Source organism: Centrocercus urophasianus, unplaced genomic scaffold, assembly GCF_019232065.1.
Source record: "Centrocercus urophasianus isolate 14NV4802_14NV808 unplaced genomic scaffold, USGS_Curo_1.0 seq_42, whole genome shotgun sequence".
Classification (NCBI taxonomy): Eukaryota; Metazoa; Chordata; class Aves; order Galliformes; family Phasianidae; genus Centrocercus; species Centrocercus urophasianus.
Window position 1 is genome coordinate 1,424,967 of NW_024885000.1, and position 22,470 is coordinate 1,447,436.

At 42.2% G+C, this 22,470-nt stretch overlaps 3 protein-coding genes and 1 long non-coding RNA gene across 6 annotated transcripts in view; 2 read left to right on the forward strand and 2 right to left on the reverse strand.

Annotated features, from left to right (window-relative positions):
- On the reverse strand, window positions 1-10,504 carry LOC122168315 (bile acid receptor-like). Of its 2 annotated transcripts, none has more exons than XM_042833509.1 (11): window positions 10,259-10,504; window positions 6,137-6,263; window positions 4,587-4,952; window positions 3,897-4,037; window positions 2,930-3,069; window positions 2,732-2,836; window positions 2,535-2,634; window positions 1,841-1,966; window positions 723-839; window positions 336-449; window positions 1-254 (listed from the first exon to the last, which is right to left on the reverse strand). In XM_042833509.1, exons 2-11 carry the CDS (start codon window positions 6,198-6,200, stop codon window positions 16-18), a joined length of 1,512 nt encoding a protein of 503 aa, XP_042689443.1. In that variant the 5' UTR covers window positions 6,201-6,263; window positions 10,259-10,504; the 3' UTR covers window positions 1-15. The 2 variants fall into 2 exon arrangements, with proteins under 2 accessions (XP_042689443.1, XP_042689442.1); XM_042833508.1 differs by having other exon boundaries at window positions 10,255-10,504.
- Window positions 10,505-12,905: 2,401 nt separating this feature from the next.
- Window positions 12,906-16,102, reverse strand: LOC122168384. Of its 2 annotated transcripts, XR_006171240.1 has the most exons (4): window positions 15,925-16,102; window positions 15,313-15,436; window positions 15,095-15,219; window positions 12,906-15,005 (listed from the first exon to the last, which is right to left on the reverse strand). It is a non-coding gene; the product is annotated as an uncharacterized LOC122168384 (long non-coding RNA). The 2 variants fall into 2 exon arrangements; XR_006171239.1 differs by having other exon boundaries at window positions 15,313-16,102.
- Window positions 16,103-16,354: 252 nt separating this feature from the next.
- Window positions 16,355-21,343, forward strand: SIKE1 (suppressor of IKBKE 1). Its single transcript, XM_042833578.1, has 4 exons — window positions 16,355-16,742; window positions 16,949-17,091; window positions 19,452-19,565; window positions 19,954-21,343. The coding sequence occupies exons 1-4, from the start codon at window positions 16,439-16,441 to the stop codon at window positions 20,041-20,043; spliced, it is 651 nt and encodes a 216-aa protein (XP_042689512.1). The 5' UTR covers window positions 16,355-16,438; the 3' UTR covers window positions 20,044-21,343.
- Window positions 21,344-21,872: 529 nt separating this feature from the next.
- Window positions 21,873-22,470, forward strand: part of CSDE1 (cold shock domain containing E1) — an 18,264-nt gene continuing 17,666 nt past the window's right edge. The window contains exon 1 of the mRNA XM_042833632.1: window positions 21,873-21,963. The gene's annotated coding sequence lies outside the window, so the exon portion shown is untranslated. The remainder of the gene's footprint in view (window positions 21,964-22,470) is intronic.

The following is a 22,470-nucleotide window of genomic DNA, read 5'->3' on the forward strand; positions in this document are numbered from 1 at the left end:
GGCGGCGGGCGCCGTCTAGTGCAGCTCCCAGACCTCGCAGAGCAGCGCGGTCAGCCTCGGGTCCTTCGTCCGCCACGTCACCAGCACCTCGGCGTGGGTATGGTTAAGGGTGCGCAGCTGCGTCAGCCTCCCGATGAGGCGGGCGAAATGTTGCGGGTCCTCGGGATGATGGATCTTCGAGTACTTGTAGAGGATGCCCAGGAACGGCTCCTGCAGCTCTTCTACGTGCCGCTTGTTCCTCAGCAGCGGGCGGTCTGCGGGGGCGCGAGGCACAGCGCGGTCACTGCGCGCCCGCCGCCGCCTGAGGGGTGCGGGGCAGCGCGGGAAGCGCCTACCTGAGAACAGCACCGTGGTCGCTACGAGCAGAGCGTATTCGGTCTCGGTGACTTTCAGTTCCCCCATGCTTCTGTAGAAGTAAAACAGCGCGGTGATGAACTCCTCGGTTATCCCTTGAAAATGGAAGAGGATCATCAGAGTGTTATTGTGTTAGAGGCAGGTGCTGCCGTTGGTTTGCCCTCTTGTTTTAAAGTGCTGGGCTTTAAGAGCACAGGAGCTCACAAACGTAACAAAAACAATTTTCATTACTAAAGTAGTAATGAAAAAGGGCTGTATTGCATGAGTTGCTTCTGCCACGTGAGGATGTGACACACTGACACGTGTGATGGAGAATAGAGTCAGCCGTGCAAAACACCTCCGAGGATTGCAATCTGAGGCCATTTTACCTGTGGTGGTGGTCGAAGTCGGACTCTCTTCACTGTGAGACATTTGAATTGAATACATGTTCTTATCAAGGTTTGGGACGTGGCAGCATGTTGTGTGGTCAGAGCGTCTGATGTGACCTGGAACAAGAGAGGTGGCAGCTCGCAGCTGAGCTTAAAACAGCTGTGCACATTGGGTGTGATCTGCTTTGGGACACATCTCTAAAGTGTGCAGATTTTTGTCAGGTAGGGAAAAGAGTTGCTGTTCTTTTTGTTTTTCTGCATCCTACACTGGGTTCATTGGTTACATTCCAGTTGGTAAAAATCTTATGTCAAACTTGAAACAGCATAACAGCAATGTAGCTAGTATTAACATCCACCTGATAATTTGTGCAAGCTCACAGAAGCGTTGCTTTTTGTTTGGAAAGGAGTAAAGCAAAACAACATTTTTAATTTTTTTGAATACTGTATGGAAAAATGCCTTTAGAATGACAGAATTGTTCAAGTTTACCGTCAAGAAAAGACAGTAAAGATCATCAAGTCCAACCACAACCTGACCATAGTACTCTAACTCTAACAACCTTCCATGAGCTTTCTCTAACAGACACTGCTACGCCATTGTGAAATAAAACATAGAATCATAGAATCACTGAATTGCTCAGGTTGGAAAAAATCACATCCCTGAGCACCACATCCAGGCAGCTTTTAAACACATCCAGGGATGGTGACTCCACCACCTCCCTGTGCAGCCCATTCCAGTGCTTAACAACCCTTTCTGTAAAAAAATTTTTCCTGATATCCAGCCTAAACCTCCCCTGGCACAACCTGAGGCCATTTCCCTCATCCTGTCAGCTGCTGCTACAATCAGCTTTCAGGTATTTGAAGAAAGCGATAAAGTCTCCTCTCACCCTCCTCTTCCCCAGACTGAACAGCCCAGTTCCTTCATTCTCTCCTCATAGGTCATACTCTCCAACCCCTTCCCCAGCCTTGTTGCCCTTCTTTGGAGGCTTGTACATATTGCTGGTGCTATTGTAAGCAGTGCTGTGCTTGAATAGTGAATTACTTCAGATTCATTAAATTGGAGATTGTATTAAAATGGCTGAACTACTGGTGTTTACAGAAAGCCTGTTAGTCCAACTTACTTTCACTTGATGACTGGCATTCATTAATTCTTTGGTTGTATATCTGAGCGGAACACAAAAACATGGCCTCAACTGTTGACCCTTTTAGCAGTGCAATTTGATCTTCACTAGCTAAACTTTCAAATCCTGCAAAGAGAGAGACTTGTTAAGAATCAAGGCTGTGACTGCCTTTAAGCACCTAAAGTGGACTGATTTCTATCTCTGATCTTTTAATAAATACCTTTACTGAAAAGGAGGATCCACTGTTAAAAGACATTCATACACAACACTATCTAACGCTCTTGCTTTTCTTCTTGCTAGTTTGCGAGCTAGAAACAAATTGCTGTTGTCAGTGTCCAGTGTATATCTTTGTTGCCTACAATGAGTTGCAAGCTGAACTGGATTTCAGACAATGTGTTAAAATGGAAATTCACTCAAGGTGGTGTTTTGAAGTCAAAGTACTGTCAGAAAAACATCTCTATTCCATGTCAGAAATTGGAGAAAAAAACAAAAATCACAGTAAGTTTTTGAAGAAAATGCTCTAATCTGTTGAATAAATGGTAATCCCAATTGCTAGTGTTAGATCAAGTAGTCAGTTGAATACGTTTTCTTAAAGCCTGTGTTTTTCTCACACTGATGCCATGAATACAGCTTCTGCTTCTTAAAAACAAAAAGTCAGACTACTCCATAACACTTCCCAAAGGAAGGAGTTTACCTGGGAGTCTTTTTGTGAAGTCCACTAACACTTGTACGTGGACAACTGCTGTCTCAGAGAGATGGAGAAAGCTTTCCTCAGGACTTGTGGTTTCTTGTAGCTGCATGAAAGAGCATTTAGACATCTGATACAGCCAAGATACATTGCGTGGAATAATAACAACTCAGAAACAGAGGCTGATTGCTCTGCGTACGTACAAACTTCCTTGCTTCCTCAAGGGGAATTGTGTATTTTTGGTGTGCTGCTACGATGTGGTCAAGAAGTTGATGTTCCCCTGGAGTGAGTTCCACCTTCTCCACAGTCTAATAAAATAAATAAATAAACCAATCAAACTGTAATGAGTTAAGGCAAACTAAATGATAAAAAAGTTATTTGAAATAGAAAAAAAGTCTCACTTTTCCAGATCTTGTTGTAGATGATACATGCTTACTATTCAGTCCCTCATCTTCCAGTTTTATGTTGCAAAGTAAACTGCTCTTTTGTTTGAAATTCTTTCTGAGTCGCTTTGACTTGCACTGTACTTCAGTCAGCAAACCTGTGAGGCATGAAATTATGGATTAATGCATAATTTTTTCCAACAGATAACAATTTGAAATCATTACTGTCTATGCATCTCAGGAGCTATAAGGAACTATGCTTCCTAGAGAACATGGGACTGTGCTGTTGATTAAGCGAGTTGGTGTTCTGTATCCACAAAAGGCCTGAGTGTTTGCAGCCTTCTCATGTTATCTGGTTTGTGATTGGGACATACGAGTATGAGAATTTTTCATAAAGGTTTTGTGCAATTTCTTTAATGCTTTATTTTTCTTTCCAAACATGAGCGCACATCTGACAAGCTTGGATAGCTGACAGCTGTCCTATCAAAGTTGAGGGTATTTAGCTGTCTCGTTAGTACTCTCTGCTTTATTCTGTAATGTCTTTGAACAACAGTCCTCTTCAGGAGCTACTTCCCAAGCATTGGTAGTTTCTGCACATGAAGATGCTGCAGGTGCTACAGACTTAAACTTTCCTAGAGTGAAATTAAGTTCAGATGAATACCATTTGGAATCACAGAATCATCTAGGTTGGAAAAGACCTTTAAGTTCATCAAGTCCACCCATCCACCTAACATTACAAGTCCTGCTGAGCTGTGTCCCCGAGTGCCACATTCACACATCTCTGCCTTCAGGGACGGTGACCCCACCACCTCCCTGGGCAGCCTGCACAATGCCAAACCACCCTTTCAGTGAATAAATTCCTCCCATCTTCCAATCTGAATCTTCCCTGATGCAACCTGAGGCCATTGTCTTGTGTTCTGTCACTTAGCTATAATGAGATAAGGGATTGGACATAGAAAAGGACTTATCAGGAGGGCGCACTCACATTCTGCTAGCATTCCCACAGCTCTGCACTTCTTCAGGCGACATTCCTGGCACTTCCTCCTCATGTACATGTCCATTTCACAGTGACCACCGTTCTTGCATCGATACACTGCGTTTTTGGTTATGCTGCGTCTGAAGAAGCCTACAGAAAAACATCAGGTTGTGAGTAAAAGAATTTAAGGAGATTTACCTCATAATTCAAGGTTTTGTTATTTTCTTGACAATGAAAGTATTACCTTGGTTTCAAATTTTCTTTGTGATGACTTAATTATGATGTGTTCTTTCTGACTAGTATTAATTACTGTTTACTTTAACTGATCAAGATAGCTCCCATATTAATAACTGAATTAATAGCATACTAAGCTATTAAGAACAATAATTAATGATTTATAAATAAAGAACTCTAATAAATGACCATAAGACAATAAACACCCATTTAAACAAGCACTATTCCAGTGAATACTCAACAGGAAATTCAGCTTTATTAAATGCTCCTCTTGGATATATACAGAGAAGACATTTCTTCAAAAATGTTTTAAAAACGTGCATCTGAAGGTATTGTGTGAGACAAAGGGTTCCTAGGTTAATTACAGTCCCCAGAGAAAAATCAGGTTAATGAAGTGCGTCTGTTTACATGCAGTACTGCTCTGAGCACTGTGCAGAAAGGTACAGATGAGTCTGTGCCTCTTACCTTTACAACCCTCACAAGTAAGTGCATTGTAGTGGTAACCAGATGCTTTATCACCACAGACAACGCACAGCTCTTCCTGTCCTTTCAATCTCAAAGAAGAGTGATTTAACCTGGGCCTTTTTAGTGCTTGAAATCCACTGTCATCAGGGTGGGAAGCCATGAAAGGAGGCTTGCTTAATTCGCAGTTACTGATGATGTATTGCCCATCAGTGTACTGAGAGTCCAGGCTGTATGGGCTGTACTGGGACTGCGAAGGTTGTGACTGTAGTACTGGAGAAGGAATTTGAACTGATGAGTATTGACAGTAAGGTGCAGTCTGAAAATCAGTGTCTTGCAGCTGGTAATTGATGTGCTCTGGTAAAACATCTGGAGAAAAGAAAAAGTTGAAAATGAAATAAAAGCCTAGGGAATATCGTGATGTCAGCTACCTGATTTTTTTTAATGGTTTGACAGTTAAATATTTAAGCAGAAGTATTAGAAGAACACATTTTCTTAAAGACAGTCTGACATACTCTTTTAAAAATGCTACCTGTAACTATAACTAATACTGAAGTGAAATGTTACATGTTCTAGAAATGGCTTGTTAAATGCTTGGGCAATGACATGTGACTGACATGGATACTTGTTGGTAAATAATTGTTGGTAAATAGTTGAAAGAAATATTCCCAACTGAATATGTAGCTACAAGATTTACACTTAAGTATTTTTTATTTAGTTGTCTGCATTAAAGGAGAATGTTTTCTCATAAAAATAAATATTTATTAATGAGTGAAATGTTAATTGTTGACATATTTCAGGCATAATTTTGAAAATATTGTACTGTAAGAATCTGAGAAACTATAGAGTGGTAAAATTTATGGTGATGGGAGTCTCAAAGTTGAAACTCAGAAGAGTAAAAAGCAAAGACCTGTTTTATTTAACATTTTTCCCCACTTAATCTTTTATAATTTTAGTCATTAAAAAAAAAACAAACACAAACAACTATGTACAGAATTATGAAGAGAGCTTCTTCCTGCCTTTTGGGGTTCGGTGTTTGAATTTAATCCAACCCCCCTAGATGTACACAGCTGTACTGAAGAGCTCATGCAACAGGTATTGGTTTTTATTGTTCAAATCTCTGTAAAAACTGGAATCTTTTTTTAAGTGTTTTGTAGGTCCTTTTGTTTTTAATGGACTTTAAGTCCTGCTTTAACTCACCCATAATCAAATTAGTTATTGCAATTACAGTTGTGTAGGACAGCCATTTTATATTTGTAATGTATTTGGAGTGCTGTAATGAGACCTGTATCTTCTTTGTGTCAGTGAAAGGAAAGCAGCACCACTAATGCTTGTATGAAACGATCAGCTGGCATAATCACACTGTGTACAGAAATCTGTATGAGCATATGCTCATATATTGGAATACTCTTTCTGTTTGACATTTTTAGTCGAATGTGTAGCTCCTAGGAGCTTATAATGTTATGCTAAAGTTAAGAAAATAATGGGAATTCCCACAGACATTCATCTTACTTTACTGCTTTTTCAGAGTATTACAACTTAGCATTACTTACCGTAATACTGTATGGGCTCAGCAAGACAGTACCCATCTGGTACAGTGACAAATGTATTTGCCATGTTTTGTCCCCAGTCTCACTGTTTCATTCACTTTGCTATGGGATAAACGTTTGAGAAAGAGACCTAGAGAAATGGAAACATAAAAGGAAGATGATATGAGAAGGAATTGCTAGGTAGGCTTAGATGCAGAGCTGAACCCAGGAAACTCCAGAATATGACACTATTTGCAGACTGTAAGAAAGATAGAGGTATGCATAAAGTCGTGTAATACTTGCAGTGAGCGGGGATTTGGTGTTGAGTCCATTCAAAAATCTCCAAAGTGTATATAGAACTGTTTTGCTCCTAACTTTACTTTGCTAGCCAGGCAAGGAAAGAGATTGTCCCACTGCTCTGCCCACTGCAGCCTCACCTCAAGCACAGGGTGCAGGTTTGGGTGCCATAGTGTAAGAAGGGCATAAAACTATTCAAAAGTTGTGACAAAAATACAAAATAAAAGTCTGCGTGGATGCTAGCAGGAATGATATTGGAGCTTATATACGTGTCGAGGCAATCTTGGCATGACTTGAACAGCTGAGTGATGCTAGGGTAGCTGACACATTACCAATTAAGAAATAGTTTATTTGCCCCCTTTTCCTTCTGTACAAGGGGAAAGCGTGCCACCATCACTGGGTTATAATACCCTGTGTCTGCTGCCTATTGGGTAAGCTCTGTTCAAGACACTTTGCCAATGAAGTATTCCAAGGCTTTCTATGAACAGACAGGAAGGAGAATAAAGATCGGGAAGGCAAGTGTTTGGAAGCAAGTAAGAAAATGAAGCTCTTCGATATGCAACCAGACTCTTTATATGTGTCTTGTAGTGCAAGTTGGATTTAAAGATCTTCCTTGGAAGACTCGCATGGATATAATGCAACACTTACATGTAGCTACAGCTAGGAAAGGAATGGATCGCTTGAAGGAGTCGGAAGTGAAGTTGTGTCCTGAAAGACACATGCACATGGCCCTTCCCCAAAACCCGACAGCTTTGAAACTGGACACTTTGTGTTGCCAGTGGAAGGTGAAAAGGTACAGTGAGACTGGAATGCTGCTTTTTTTTGTTATCTCTGCTAGTAAATATTTGTTTGAAAGAGAAATTACTCATTGAATCATGAGGTCCTTATCAGTTAGATCAATTTGGTGGGGGCAAAGTCTGCATTTTTCCTAAAATATGTGTATTTGATGGAGAAATGTGTTTCTGGATATCAGTGGTTCCTTTAAATAAAGTAATAAAAAAACAGAACCTAAAGTAAAATTTTGTTGATCCAGTCTGATGCAGATCTTACATGAGAAGCATGAGGTGCATATTACTATGCGCAGGGTGGTCAGGTCATTTCATATCCTACATCTTGCTGTCATTTAATCAAGTTTTCCTCAATTTAAATGACTGGCTGAGAAGGGTTTTGAGGATTTAGTCCTTTGTGTTGATTTTTTTAATGGCTGATAAGCTAGCAGCTGCAGACACAGAATTTCCAACTCAGAATGAGATTTTGTAAATCAAAACATTTAAGTTACAAGAATGTTCTAGCAGAATTAGCACTAAGTCTGTTATTTGGGGAATGCTACACCACCTAGAAGTGAGATATAATAGTCATTGTATCATAGTACCTGTGTGTAAATTTTAATGGTTTCATATTCTGACATCAGAGAACATAATGTTAAAAAGTTTGTTCTTCTGATATGAAACTGCTTTGAGCCTTTTAAAACAAAACCATAGAAAACAAGACATATAGGGAAGGAACTTAATACTCTGAGACTGGAAAGCTTTGATCATTTGTAAGACTGACTGTCAAAATCACACCTCTGCCCTACTAGGTTCTTCCCTCCTATGTGTTTATAAATCAGCAGTAAGGAAGCCTCCTCCAAACTTCAGGCATTGATAAACTGATGGGATTCTTCATATATTTGTCTATCAAAAGTCCAGGTGACATCCATAATCTCTAACAGCTCCCTAGGAATACGCCACGATCTCAAGGACACTTCTTCAGCTCACACACACATTCATTAAACCTTTGCCATGCAAACAAGTAAACACTCCATGCACACAGAGGTGAACAACTCATGAAATCATTAAAACCTTGACAGCATGTAGCACATGGAGCCACAGTAATTTTCAAAACAAAAAACTTGGACAAAGTTGAAATCAGATTGGAGGAAGAGCTTTGGGTGTTTTGTTCACTTACCGTCACGCCATTCCAAATCAAAATATTTTGTCATCATCATCATGGGTGCCCATTTTTCTCTTGTATAAATAAATAGTAATATATAGAGAAATATAAATTATAAATTATATAAATATTATATAAATATAAATAAAAAGTAAATACTCAAAATGTAGCCGTATTTTTTGTGTGCTTTAATAATAGGAAAAAAGCAAAAACACAACGAAACATTTCCTAGGAAGGACTCAAAAAGATCTTTAGCCTTAGAAGTGGGAATAACTGAAAACAAAAACAGCTGCATTTTTTAATAACTTGTTCCACAGTATCACAAGCAATACAGTCTTGAATCCTTTATGAGAAATTCTGACTTCCCAGTAAATTTCAACATGCCATGTTGTGCCTTGCTTTTCCTTCTTCGCTCTTACTTCCATGGAGCTATTTCTGCTGTATCAAACCCTGAACATTTGGAGATCACTCTTTTTTAGGAGCCTCCACCAGCTGAGAGATTCTTCTTCCTTCTTCTGAAAGCTGACCCAAGAATAAGTTGCTTAAGTTCTTTTGAAGCCGTTGCCCTTTTGCAGATTTATTTTTGACAGTTACCAGTTTTCTCAAATAATAATATTCAGTGTAAACTACAGTGTATGTTTATTCAAAGCACTGGTTGTCCATCTAATACAGACATTCAGTAATATTCAATTATTAGTCCTAACTGAAAACTTCATGTTATCAAAATGGAAACCATCCAGTAGTTAATTGATTAAAAATAACAGAATTTCAAAACAATTATTGTTTACTGTTATTCATGGCAAAAATTGGGTTTTGTGGTTTATTTCTTTTTCTTTCTTTCTTTCTTTTTTTCTTTTTTTCTATAAAGTACCACAAAATAAAGCAGCACTATCGAATGCTGTCAAATTTGTTAAGATGCAAAAAACCACTGCTTTCAGGAGAGGCTCTAAGGAGCTCTTAAAGAGTCATGTTATGACAGTGCTTTAGCTGCTATCATAAATATTTTGATAGTTGAGTCATAGGGAAATTTCTTGTTTGCAGGGAATTTTAGGAACTCAGCTGAAGTTCTACAATATTTATTTAGCATTCCGTGTGGCATGTTAACAAACAGCGTAACTAGAAGGTATGTTTAACCTCTGTAGAGTCACAGTAATTTTGCTTCTGGAAAACACAGTTTTGTTTTTTAATTTGTGAGGTTAAAGTCAACGGAGTACAATCAGTGGCTACTAAGTGTAAGGCCAGGAGAAGTACTGAGTTTCAATCAGGCAATTAATTAACAGCATCTTTAATTAAAGAGTGTGGATTTTTTTACAAGGAAAGTTGTAGGATCGTTTGAATTGTCTCCTATGTAGCTCATAGGTATTGTTACATTTTTAATTGGCTTTCCTGGTTTGAATGTGCTGTGAAGCTCCCAAAAGCTGCTGCTTGAAGAAATCCCATTTTTCTCCTCATTAACTGTGCTCCTTCTTTGGCATAAAATACCTTTTGAATCTTTCCTGTAATGTAAATGGCTTCTTTCACTACTTGAGTTGCAGACCAAATCTGTTTTTGGAATTGTTACCTCATTATGAATTATTGCATAGATACAGTTTCCACCTATTGTAAAGTAAGAGGTTGGATGTTGTTTGAAACTTTGCAGCTTTCCTGGTATTTTGGGGAAGGTAAACAAACCACTGAATTAAAAACTTATTTTACGTCCTTACGTTCGTCCAGTGAAATTGTTGGAAAAAGATCTGGATAGCTAGGACACTCCATTTAAAAGCACTTCTTTTCTATATTAATTTAGCTAAGACTTTCAGAAGAAAACAAGAAAAAAATTCCACAATACCTGTAATATTTTCACCTGGCAAATTGATTCATGGCTACCACAAGAATTTATAATCCCAGAGCACCAAGAGAAGTAAATGAATTACCTACAGCAGTTGCAGAGTTTTTCTTGTTTCCAGAGCAAGTCCGTGGGCTGTAGCAGTGATCCCAGCTCCAAGTCCAGCTGGAGCGAACTGGGCCTTCTCCCTATTTATCAGTTTGTGTGCATACGCTCGGCTCCAGACAATCTGCAGAGCAATGCTACAGCTCTGAGACACGAACTTCCCACACAGCCTTTCCTGGGGTCGAAGCGAGGGCAGCTGCAAGCCCACATAAATCAAATAATAACTGGGTCATCAGGGACAGAGGCCATGGGGACCTTCACGTCATGGTTTCCCAGAGTTCTCCCTGACTGATTACCAACTATTTGCTTTCTTGGTAGAATTTGAAATTCTCCAATTCTGATTGCTTAACGTTGACATGCCTGAGTGTTAATGGAAGATGTTCACTGCTTTGCAGAGAAAATACTGCAGTGGTATAAATTGAGTGTATCTACAAGAAATAATAACTGAATTTGTAGACAATTGATTATGTTGGTATTTTGAAACACAAAACACTGAGCGTGTTCTACCAGTTCTGATTCTAACATACCTGTGCAGATGCAGCATGCAGAGGATTTCTGCAAGTTACCATGCTTTCCATGGCTCTGTGGCCTCATGCACAGCACAGTGGCATTACCCTTCACAGAAGAGCCGTGTTTGTGTTCAGCAGGTTCCCAAGAACAGCGTGTTACTTGTTTCCATACACTGACAACATTCAGGAATCCATGAGCGTGCCTTTGGAATAGGAACTGTTGAGTTTGGCTTGTAAGGGAATAAAAAGTTGCCTCACAGATGTTATTTGAGCATTTGAAAGGATTTTTGAGCTTTCAAATGTGTTGGATTGGTCATGTGTGCTCACCAGGCACTGAAATGCAGGGGTTTTGAAGTATGGACAAAGATAACAATCTTGTAAATTAAACAATGAACAGCATTTGTCTTCCCAGTAAAAGAACTTTATTTGGAACTTTCTAAGATATCAAAAAACCCAACACCTTCAATAGTAAAAATGGAAAGTTTGTAATTGGTAGAATAGAGACATTATGCATAGCATTTCTTTCTCAAATGCCATTGTCTATTTCATCCATCTTTTTTGTCTGTCTCATGAAAAATAAGCAGAGATTTACGAAATGATCTCTCTTCAATACTATGGACTTCTAAAGCTTTTGGGGCATTTATTTTTTATTTTTTATTTTTTATTTTTTATTTTTTATTTTTTATTTTTTATAGAAGATAGTTTACTGGCAAGCTATTCAGATATGCCAGTGAGACATAGGTACTTCAAGCCTACTGATTCCAAGTATTTTAAGTCTGAAACCCAGGTTTCCAGAAGATATCTAGTGCTGCTTCTGCTCAGTGCTTTAACAGCTACTGGATCCAGAGTAGATTTCCAAAATATCTATACAAGAACCTAAAACTAATTTGTAGAAGAAATTAGTAGTAGAGTTCCACATTAAACATTAGACCATGCCTATTTACTCCTGTCCATGTGGCCATCTTCACGGTTGTGGTAATAAATCTACTTTGCACAGTCAGTGATTCAGACCAGAGTAGTGGTCCATTGTAAATACATTTATTTGCACTATTTTAGTGTCCATTCTTCTATTCAGGGCTTAGCATGACAATAAAACATGGAAGATGTGAGAACCCACTTGAATCACATAAAGAACTGCTGCAAAGAAGAGAAAAATGAACTGTTTTCCATATTTTTAAAGAATACAACAAGCAATAAAAAGCTTAATTAGGAATTAATTGGGAATAAGGAACAAAATAAGGAAAAATCACAGCAGTAAAAATATCTCTGGAATAATTTCTTATACAGAATTCATTACTGGAGATTCTGAAGATCAGGTTGGACTACATCAGAGAACTTAAAAACCGCTACCTCAAAGTTATTTGGATCCAGAAGGAAGAGAAAGGAATGGTAACATCTCTTCCAGCTCTAGTTTCTGCAATTTGTTTCAGATTTTTAAGACAGTGATATGCTCTCTGATTAGTGATGTTCCTAATGCCGTTTAAGTGAGCAAAGGAAATCAGATAGATTGAACACACTTTGCTAGAGAGGAAACAAAACGTTACTCGTAGGTATGGACTGCAAATATTAGCTGAAAAAGCTTCTGTCGTGAGTGGAAATCCAGAAGTGCCAAGGAAGTGGAGAACAAGGGGCACAGAACACCTTACACTGCACCACTCCTGCAGCCTCGCTCCAGTGTGAAAACTGCAAGCTTCTGTAGAGTCTCATCTACTTGGGAAGTCCTCCTTTCTGCAGGTAGGGCTGCAAATTTGAGGAATGCTGAAACTGCAGATTCAGAGAAGATCTTCCCTACATAGGTGCCTGTTGAGAGAACTCATTTCCAAGGTACGGAGAAATCTGCATTCATCAGAACTCGTGATTCAGGATCTCTGTAACTTGCTTGGTATTTGAACAGTTAAAGGAAATCCTATCTACTCCAGCTGGGTCTTCTCTGCATAACTGACCCATTCGGCTTGATCTGGTATTGGATTGTTTACGTAACTTCAGTAATTAACCACTCTCAACCTCATTAATGAAACATAAACCACCTCTTCTACTCATTTATTAAGCCCTTGTCAAACAAAACTTAAACAAAGGGCAAAATCTCAGCAAAGGAACAGTCCAAAAGCTACTGGGATCTGCCTACAAGTCGTTATGGCCACTTTGTTGTTGTTTTGCAGTACAAATTAAACAGAAGCGATGGCACTGTCTATTGCTTTTGGCTAACTTCTCACAAAAACATCTGAGGTCTGTCACATGAGGGCAATGATGCCTCCACAACTATTTTGGTCATTTCAGTGCAAAATACCGATGTTCCAGTTCATTACTGTAAATCATTAAATGATGAAAGCAAGAGTCAAATACTAAACAAATGGGATACTTTGGAAAACTAATTGCTTATTACAGTGTTCTTTGTTATATGTGAGTTAAAGGTTACGTTGAAATATAGGTTATTTCATTACAGGATTGAGTTGTTCTTGCTAGCAAACTGTTCTGAATAGTATTAAAAAGAGTATCAACCAAAAAATCAGATGTGCTAAAATGTTCTAAGTTAACCTTTACCTATTTTTGTTCTAGAGAAATATTTTAGAGGTGGACTGGCAGACATACAAAAAAAGAAAGAAATGGCAAGTTTTCTGATTACCTTCTCTTGTAGATAATTTGTTAATCTTCAAAAGATGCAGTGGTTCTGGCACTGCTTTCTGCATGGCATGGATGAGCCTCAGCCCTGAGTGAAAACCAGTTTAGGTGGTTGTTATTCTAAAGTGTAATTAATCAAGATGTTTGAGGGACGCATTTCTGTTGTCAGCATCTGCCTCTTTTGCCTGCAACAGGGATCACCTTTGTCTGAACACTTTTAACTACCGAATTGAGTACAAAGGGTCAGTGCCTGTCTTGTCCTGAATACAGCCTCATTGGTTGGACTAAATTGCTTAAGATCCAGTGTAACACTTCTAATAATATTAATATATATATGTGCTCTTTGTATGATAAGTTCACATGTTTTAAATGTGCTAATTTCTGCAGCTTCACAAAGTGTGTGTGACATTTCCTTTGAGCACTGGTTTGCACAGCTCTTATCTTCCCTACAAGGAGCTTTTTGAAGCAGTGTTATTTATTTGCATAAATTAAAGACTAGCAGTCTTCATAGAGCAAAACAATCTGTTTCAGCAGGGGAAGGAGCGTGAGACTGGTCAGGGAAATTCATCAGGCAGTGCCTTTCAGTTTGAATTAATACATTATTATGAATTATTTACTTTGCTGCCAGTTTCTGGGTACGTCAAGGGCCTTACTTGGTGCACATTGTTTTGGAATCCTCAGGACCTGAATTCATCCCAGCTTCAGTGCTGAGAATTCAGTGTTGTGTCTGATATCAAGCCCTTTAATTGCCCTTCCTCTGCTTCTCTGGTCTGCCCAGAGTTCTTTCAGATTTTCCAACTGCGTGCTTGAGCCTCCTAATGAAAGATACTCAGAAACACTTATGTGTTTATTCCACCACAGAAATGCTATTGGTGATTTTACCAAGATGGCCCAGAAGTGGGTTTGGTTCTATAGCAGCTTTACTGTTTTGGAGAGCCTCAATTTATATCTATCTAGCATGTATTTTTCCTGCTAGAACAAATCCATGTTCTGTTTGACAAAATACAGTCATGTGCTTAAGAGTTATTAAAAGCATTAAAGCACTAACCTCTTGTAACCTCATTTTTCACTTTGTACACATACATAAGTGTTTAATCGAATTGAAGTTAAACACTAAGATGCTTGAGAGGCCAAATTTATACATTCGCTTCAGTTTATACAGAACTGATGTGATAAGCCAAAGGAATTATAAGACACCACTACTCTGAAAACGCTCATCCGTTGATTTGTTTAAGCTCTGTTGCTACAGAATAGAAGTTCTGGTGAGAAGCATGCCTAGCATTTAAATCAAGGAGTTTTGTCCTACTGGGATCGGATCGGCCCTGGCGCCACACTAAGCTCATTCTGCTGTCCTCTGGAAGTTGAACAAATGATTCTGTGTCAAGAGATGGGCTGGAGAGAGAGCGAGCCACGTCCCTGAGCGAGGACACCAGACTGAGAGCTCTGCAGTGGAAGCACAGTAGGACTCCATCTTCTTTTCAATCTGCATTTTTATTTTAGATGGTCAGAAACCCACAGAAGGGCTGCACGGATCCTGAAATGGAAGCCTGATAAAGCAGCGTCTCTCCCTTGTCTCCACTTGGTATGAAAGGTTAGCATGTTATCTCTGAAGCCAGGGAAAAGTAAGCATTAAATCATGCCCAAAGGGAAGTAGAAATGCAAGGAACAGAGCAGAACAAACAGATTCAGACATACAGTCCAAGTGCAACTCCTGCTGAGATCATTCCTGCTGCACAGGACTGCTTGTTCTTTTATCTGACTTCACAGCTGCTATGAATTGCAATTGCTGGTGCTACACTGATCTTACTGGGTACCTCCATCTGTAAAACAAAATTTGAATGCTACAGGTTGCAAATTTGATATCACAGACCTTCCTTAATTAGAATAGGGTGAAAGGTGAGAAGATACTTAACTGGTATGAAAAAGGAATCCTGATGACAACTACATTTTTGTTGTGTGTCTGTCTCAAAGGAGATTTAAGCTTGAAAGGCACATCCTGCTAACACACTGCTGAAAATACTGCTTACAAAGTTGGCACTATCAAATAAAAACAACGAAAAGTTAAGCAGCGGAGACATCACGGGTTGCTAACGGTGGTTTCAGTTAGCAAATAACAAAGAACGAAGTCAGCATTACAGAGCTTGTTATTTTAACTTGAGTAGAGGATGTTTACTGTTTGAGGGACAAACAAGAATACAGATAAGATGTCAGCTCAACAGACCTCAGCCCAGAATTTATCACACACTGCTTAAAGGAGTTTTAAATAAAGATAACCAGGACCCCCCATGGGTCACGGCCACCTGCCCTCTGCAAACAGCGCCCATTAACGGCTCCTGGGCTGCAGCTTTCCATGTGGTCCCCTCGTGCTCTGAGAGCCACCTCGTGCGTGAGAACAGGGAGCTCTGAGAGCCGTCTGTGTGCGGAGTGCCGGCACGGAGAATCACAGAATCACGGAATCACCAAGGTTGGAAAAGACCTTTGAGATCGTCCAGTCCAACCATCCACGTATCACCAATAGTACTCACTAAGCCATGTCCCTCAACTCAAAATCCAACCGTTCCTTGGAAATCACAACACACAGGTTAAGACATCGATCTGATGCAGGTTTCTTTGTGCTGCTATTTTCGTCGTGAGCTTGCCTCCCCTCAAAACAAACAAACATAAAAGCAAAAAAGACAGTTGTATTCTCCTTTTGAAATGACACCGTTAACAAGAGCCCCGTTCCCACCCACTCACCCATCCATCCACCCATCCCTCCCTCCATCCCTCCATTCCTCCATCCCTCCATCCATCGACCCCGCGGCGATGTGGTGGTCAGTGCGGCCGCCAGGCGGCGCCGCGGGCTCAGCGGCTGCTCCGGGTCTCCACGCATGCGCAGCTGCGGCGCGAGGAGCGCGGCCCGGAAAAGGCGGCGGAGCTCCCGGTGCGGCTCGTGGTTCGCGGCTCGTAGCTCGGACTGCCTCTGCGCGGTCCGGGGCGCGCACTGCCGGCCATGGGGCCGCCGCGGGAGTGAGCAGCGCGGCCCTCCCTGCGCTCATCATGACCTGCACCATCGAGAAGATCCTCACGGACGCGAAGACCCTTCTGGAGCGGCTGAAGGAGCACGACACCGCAGCCGAGTCGCTCATCGATCAGTCCGCCGTCCTGCATCAGCGCGTGGCCGCTATGAGGGAGGCGGGCGCGGCGCCGGTCGAGAAGGGCAGCGCGGCGGCGGCGCCCACAGCCGCTTCTCGGCGGGGCCGGAGCGTCCCGGCGGATGGAGCGGACGGCTCTCGGCTGCGGCCGCACATGTTGCTGTGCCAGGAGAACACGCAGATCCGCGACCTGCGGCAGGAGAACCGCGGTGAGCCGGCCCGGATGGGCCCGGGGGAGGAGGTGGGGGGCCGGGGCCGGGGCCGCGCTGCGCTGCGCTGGGCGGCTGTTATCGGAACGGTGCGAGCGGGCTGCCGGCTGTCAGCGCGGCGGGGGGTCGCGTGGGGCCGCCGAACGGTGCTGAGGGCAGCCGGGCGGCCTCCGAGGTAACGCCGTGCTGCGCTCCGTGTCCCTTAGCGCTGTGGATCTCTCTGGAGGAGCACCAGGATGCGTTAGAGCTGATCATGAGCAAGTACAGAAAGCAGATGTTGCAGCTATTGCAAGGGAGAAAAGGTGAAGATGCAGAACCCGTCCTGAAAGTTCATCAGGCCAACTCTGTGGTAAGGTGGGGTGGAGTGGGAGGGGGAATAGGAAACTTGCTCTTACTGGTCTCCTTTCATGGCCTCACTGTGCTCCAGGATGTGTTCTTTGAAGCTCTGGTTCCTTTAGTATATTTTTTCCCTGCATTCTTTTTACAGCATCCGGGTTGTAATGGTTGTCATAGAGGATCCTGACCAGCACAAGCCTTTCATTGCCCACGTGAAAGCTTGTTGTGTGTGCATTGGGTTACATTCCTTGGGTTAAGCTTTAATGAATCACAGAATCACAGAATGGCCTGGGTTGGAAGGGACCTCAAGGATCACGAAGCTCCAACCCCCTGCTGCATGCAGGGCCACCAACCTCCCCATTTCATACCAGCCCAGGCTGCCCAGGGCCCCATCCAACCCGGCCTTGAACACCTCCAGGGATGCACGGGGCATCACAGCCTCTCTGGGCAGCTGTTCCAGCACCTCACTGCTCTCATAGGAAAGAACTTCCCCCTGAATGGCTTTGCTTTCACTGAAGAGGACCACATCAGAGGTGTTATTGTTACTGTTGAGCAATTGTAACAAAGGGAAAAGAGCCTCCAAAATCCCTGTAAGCTGAGGTGTTCTGAGGGCTTAATAAATGATCACTTCCAAATACTTTTAAATACAGACAGGCAGTACAACAGCCTAACCTGTGTGTGTAACTCTGTGTGTGACATAGAGTGTCTTCAGGAGGCCAAGGAGTGACTGCTGATAACTGTCTTTTGGTTTACATTTAGATATCTGATAATGCAGTAATGTAGGGTATGTGATTAAAGGTTATTGTTAGGTATTTACTGCATAAACATGCATTTGTAATGCATTTATAATGCATGTTTATGTGATGAGAACATAGCAGGCTGGCTCAACCTAACAAGATCTCATATCTTGCGGGTTTTTTTGTTCAACTCTTTTGTGCAGATTAGGGGTCTTCCATTGCTTGCTTACGTGCACAGATTGCTTTATTGATGAAGACTTATAATTTGGACAAAACTTCTAACATTCCCTATCACTGTTTTTGCTTCATTGTAATGGCACAGGAATACAAAGCTGGAAAGACTTTGGAGAAACCTCTTCTACCATAGTGGGATATACCTAGACTACTGTCTCCTTCTCTGGAGATGTTCAAGTCTCGCCTGGACGCCTACCTGTGCGACCTGCTGTAGGGAACCTGCTTTGCAGGGGGGTTGGACTCGATGATCTCTATAGGTCCCTTCCAACCCCTACAATTCTGTGATTCTGTGAAATGCTAAGGCAAAATCTTCTGTACTTCCTACTAAGTTTATGAATTCTTTCATACTTTCACACACTTACGACTTCAGAGAACAGACACCACCTTTTAATATCTTTTGATATTTGACATTCTTATTTAACCATCTTTCTGTTTGACAGACACATCATTCTCAGATGATGTAAACTTGTTCCTCCAGCTCTCTAGGTACTCTAATCTGCTTACATGTTCGCTCAATATTGGAATTCAAAACTGGGTTCTCTTCTAAGGTGGCACATCTGTCTTCCACAGGCAGAGCAGAGTAGTTGTGGGCATTTATTGAGAGGAAACCACACCCTATAAAGCTGTGACATTTCCCACAGTGCCTTGTGATATCATATTATGTTGTAATAAATGCTTCAGAGGCTTCTAAATCCTTGTTTTACAACTCTTTGTGAATGGCTGATATGTTTGTGTTCACATGCATGAGTTCCTCCCTACGAATGTTATTTTGGAAATGGAATATTCTTCAGATAAGAACTAACGTTGTGTTACGTGTTGGAATAGTTCTGTGTGAATTATACACTTATTTCTGAGCTTTAAAAAGAAAAAAAGGCAACTACCAAAGGACTGGGAGTATTTCTAGACAGACTCTGTTGGAAACTAATGCAGGAGATAACAGTCGTCTTTGTTGTTCAGTGGTTTTGTTTTTGGTTTGTTGTTTTATTCAGTCTTAAAGTTTTACTTGCATTTGTGTCAGATGTTCTCATAAATCCAGTCAAGCTTTTCTAGCAAGGCAGTGTAGAAATTGCCGTATACTAATTGTATTCACTTGAGCAGGAATCTGATCTCTTAGTCCTTGTCATACTTGAAATGATTTCCATGTGTGTGAAGGTGCAGCACTGACTGTTCTGCTCACTGTTTTCACTGATGGCTGATGATAGTGGACAGTAAGGTACATGATGCTATCTTAAAATGTTGCATAAGCAGGGAGGATTGTGAGTGGTTGGGAGAAAAATATTGAAATTCAAAATAGGAAAGTAGTCCAGAATTAATGAGATGAAAGTAAATGATTCATAAGGAATATATTGCTACTGCTTTTGCCTGAACGTATTAACTGTGGTTTTTTTTCCATGTCTTTCAGGAAATTGAAGGTCAAATAGATAGAATATGTGAGATGGGTGAAGTGATGAGAAAAGCTGTACAAGTTGATGAGGATCAGTTTTTTAAGGTTCAGGAGAAACTAGCTCAGCTGGAGGTAAGAGCCCATGTCATTGCTAAGGACAGATCAAGCTTTTGGAGCTCTAGACTTGCTCTAGAGTTTGACTGTGTGTGTCAGGTACTTAATAACAATAAAAAATGGGGATGGTGGGTGAGGTTGGGAGGCAATGAATGTTTTCTGTTTATTTTCAAATTCGTGGTATTTCTATCATTGTAATAATAAAGCCAGAAGTAAAAGGTGTACTTTAAATGATGTGGTTCACCTCTTGCTAACACTGCATTAATGTTTGAGTTATAAAATTAGAGTTCTATTAGGCTATGAAGGTACGGGGCTACTTAATTAAAGGTCTGTAATTTTGTGGATTAGCTCATCTCTGTTTCAGCCAAAATATTGATTTTATTTATTTATTTATTTATTTATGCAGCTTGAAAACAAAGAGCTACGTGAACTATTGTCAATCAGCAAAGAATCTTTTGAGGTCAGGAGAGAAGATATGCGTGACAGTGAGGCTTAGGTCACAACATATCCACATCTTGACTTCAGAGACTGTTATGAAGCCACCCAACAGGGATGATCTGTAACTTGTTCTTTCAGGTGTTTCACGTTTGTTTTACCTATCCAAATGTGTGGCCTGTTTTCTTCGTTATTCTGAAGTCACACACTCCTGATGACAAAGGCTTGCATTGCTGCTCTGTCATAAATTGCAGCGTACAAATGTGTAACAACGAAGTACTTTTGGTGCATACTCTTTTGTGGCAGTTTATCTCATGAATGTTATTTTTTGTAAGCTTTAGTCAGTAATTCCAACTGCGCAGATGTCACTTAAAACTGCCTCATCAGTATCTGGCGAACGCAATGCAGATTCTGGTTGTTTTATGTGCTGGAAAGAATAAGATAATTCGAAAACTACATTATAAATGATAGGTTCACATCTTGCTTTGTCTGCACAGAGTGGGCACCTGGAGCTTTTGCTTTGCTTTGAAGACCCAACACTCAGTATTTGGTAACATTCATACATGAAAAACTGCTAAGAGCCAGAATATCAGATGGCCAACAGAGCACTTTAATTACTAACTTTCATCAGGAGTATAGTTTGCCTTGATTTAGAGAAGACCAGTGAGAATGACCCTTCCTCACACATCAGCATGTTTTTTTTTCAGATCTTGGGGTTTTTTTTTTTTTTTTTTTGCTGTAGGCAGCCCTGTTCTTTCTTTACCTGTGCTTTGAGGTGTACGGATGCTGGTCTGAAAGCAGTGTGCTCACGTCAAGGTAGTTTCTATTACAGAGAATACAGTGCTTTCAGATCAAAGCTTTTTGGCCTCCCACCACTTTGGATTTCAGGAAGGGTGAGGTGTGCCTCAAACTAAACCAAAACCAACCACATGGACAGGTTTTTAATGTCACGTTGCAGGTAAGTCTAGTGACAGATGTTAGTTATTCCAAAATCCTATATTGGTTGAACTTGAAGTTGCAGTGTAGCAGGATTTTATCAATATTGTGATGCTTTCAGTGGCATTTTAATGTTTTTTGGTTTTTTTTTTTCGGTCTTTCTTGCCAACGATCAGGAAAATACTTCAGTAACAGTAAACATCCAATTGTCAATATTATGTTTTTTATGCTGTTTTTATCTGTGCAAGAATTTTGATAGATACAGAAGGCAATTTAGATCTTATCATGAGACAATTTGGAATATGCAGAGAAAAGTGTTTAGTTGATAGAAGGGGGTTTCTGTTTAGGAACATTGTACAAAATTCTTTCCTAAAATATTTTAAGAGGGAATAATAATAATAGTAATAAAAAAAAAACTACAGGCACCATTTTCTCAGTTGTATTCTGTTCTGTGAAGCGTGGCAGTAACTCAGACTGTGCTGCCTGTACCCAGCTGCTGCATCCTGCTCTCATTTTGCTTTATTGCTTGAGTCAAAAATGGTGTTTGAGCTCTCTGAAATGGTTGTTGCAGTGTGTTTTTACCTCAATTACCAAGCGCAGGTTAACGTTCCTGTAAGGAGGAGGGTTGCTGATTTATCGCTAGTATCCAGTCAGCTGAACTGGCTCAGCTGCACCACCACCATCTCCATGTTATTCGGTGGGGAAGCAGCCACACTGCCCGTTTAGCAGCTGCCGCAGCCCAGCACAGAGTACAGCAAGGCAGGGAGGCGGACCGGCAAAGCCGCCGTCAGCTCTTCTCTCCGCCCGCCCAGTCGCGGAGCTCCCAGCCCGTCCCACGCGGAGGCCGGCCAGCTGCCACGCATGCGCCGTGCCGACGGTGCCGTTGGCCGCCAGCCTGCGCGCATGCGCACCATGCGGCCGCCGGCGACGGCGACGGCGCAGACGCGGCTCCGCCCCACGTTCTCGCGAGAGGCCGGGATTTATTCCTACGTGCGGTGCCGTGCTGCTCATGGCGGCGCTGGAGCGGGGGCGCTGAGCTGTTGGGGTGAGTACGGCGGGGTGGGGAGCGAAGGGCGCCCGGCGCTGTGACGCACGGTACCCGCGCGGCTCAAGGGGAACCGGGGTCTACGGGAAGCGGCGAAAGAGGCGGAGGGCCGCCTTCGATCCCGCGGCCCGGCCGTCTCCTGTCGCGGCGGTCTCAGCGGGGCGAAGCCGCCCGGGGCCTCCCCCCGGCCGCGTACGAGGGGCGACGGACGTGTGGGGGCGGAGCGGGCCGGCCGTCCACGGGGATGAAGCGCTGGCGGCCTCGGGCCCGTCGGGCCGTGCCGTCGCGCGCACTACGTTTCCCGGCGTCCCGCGGGCAGCCGCCCCGCCGCGGGGCCGGGTCCCGCCGGGCTGCGGGGCGGGGCCGTGACGGCGCCGGGACTCGCCTTCCCGGCGTGCCTCGCGCCCGCTTCGCCGCGTGGTCTGCCGGGACCTGCAGGTCGGGGGCCGCGGCCCGGTCGGGGGCGGCGCCGAGGGGGGACTACGGGTCCCGGCGAGCCCCGGGCGG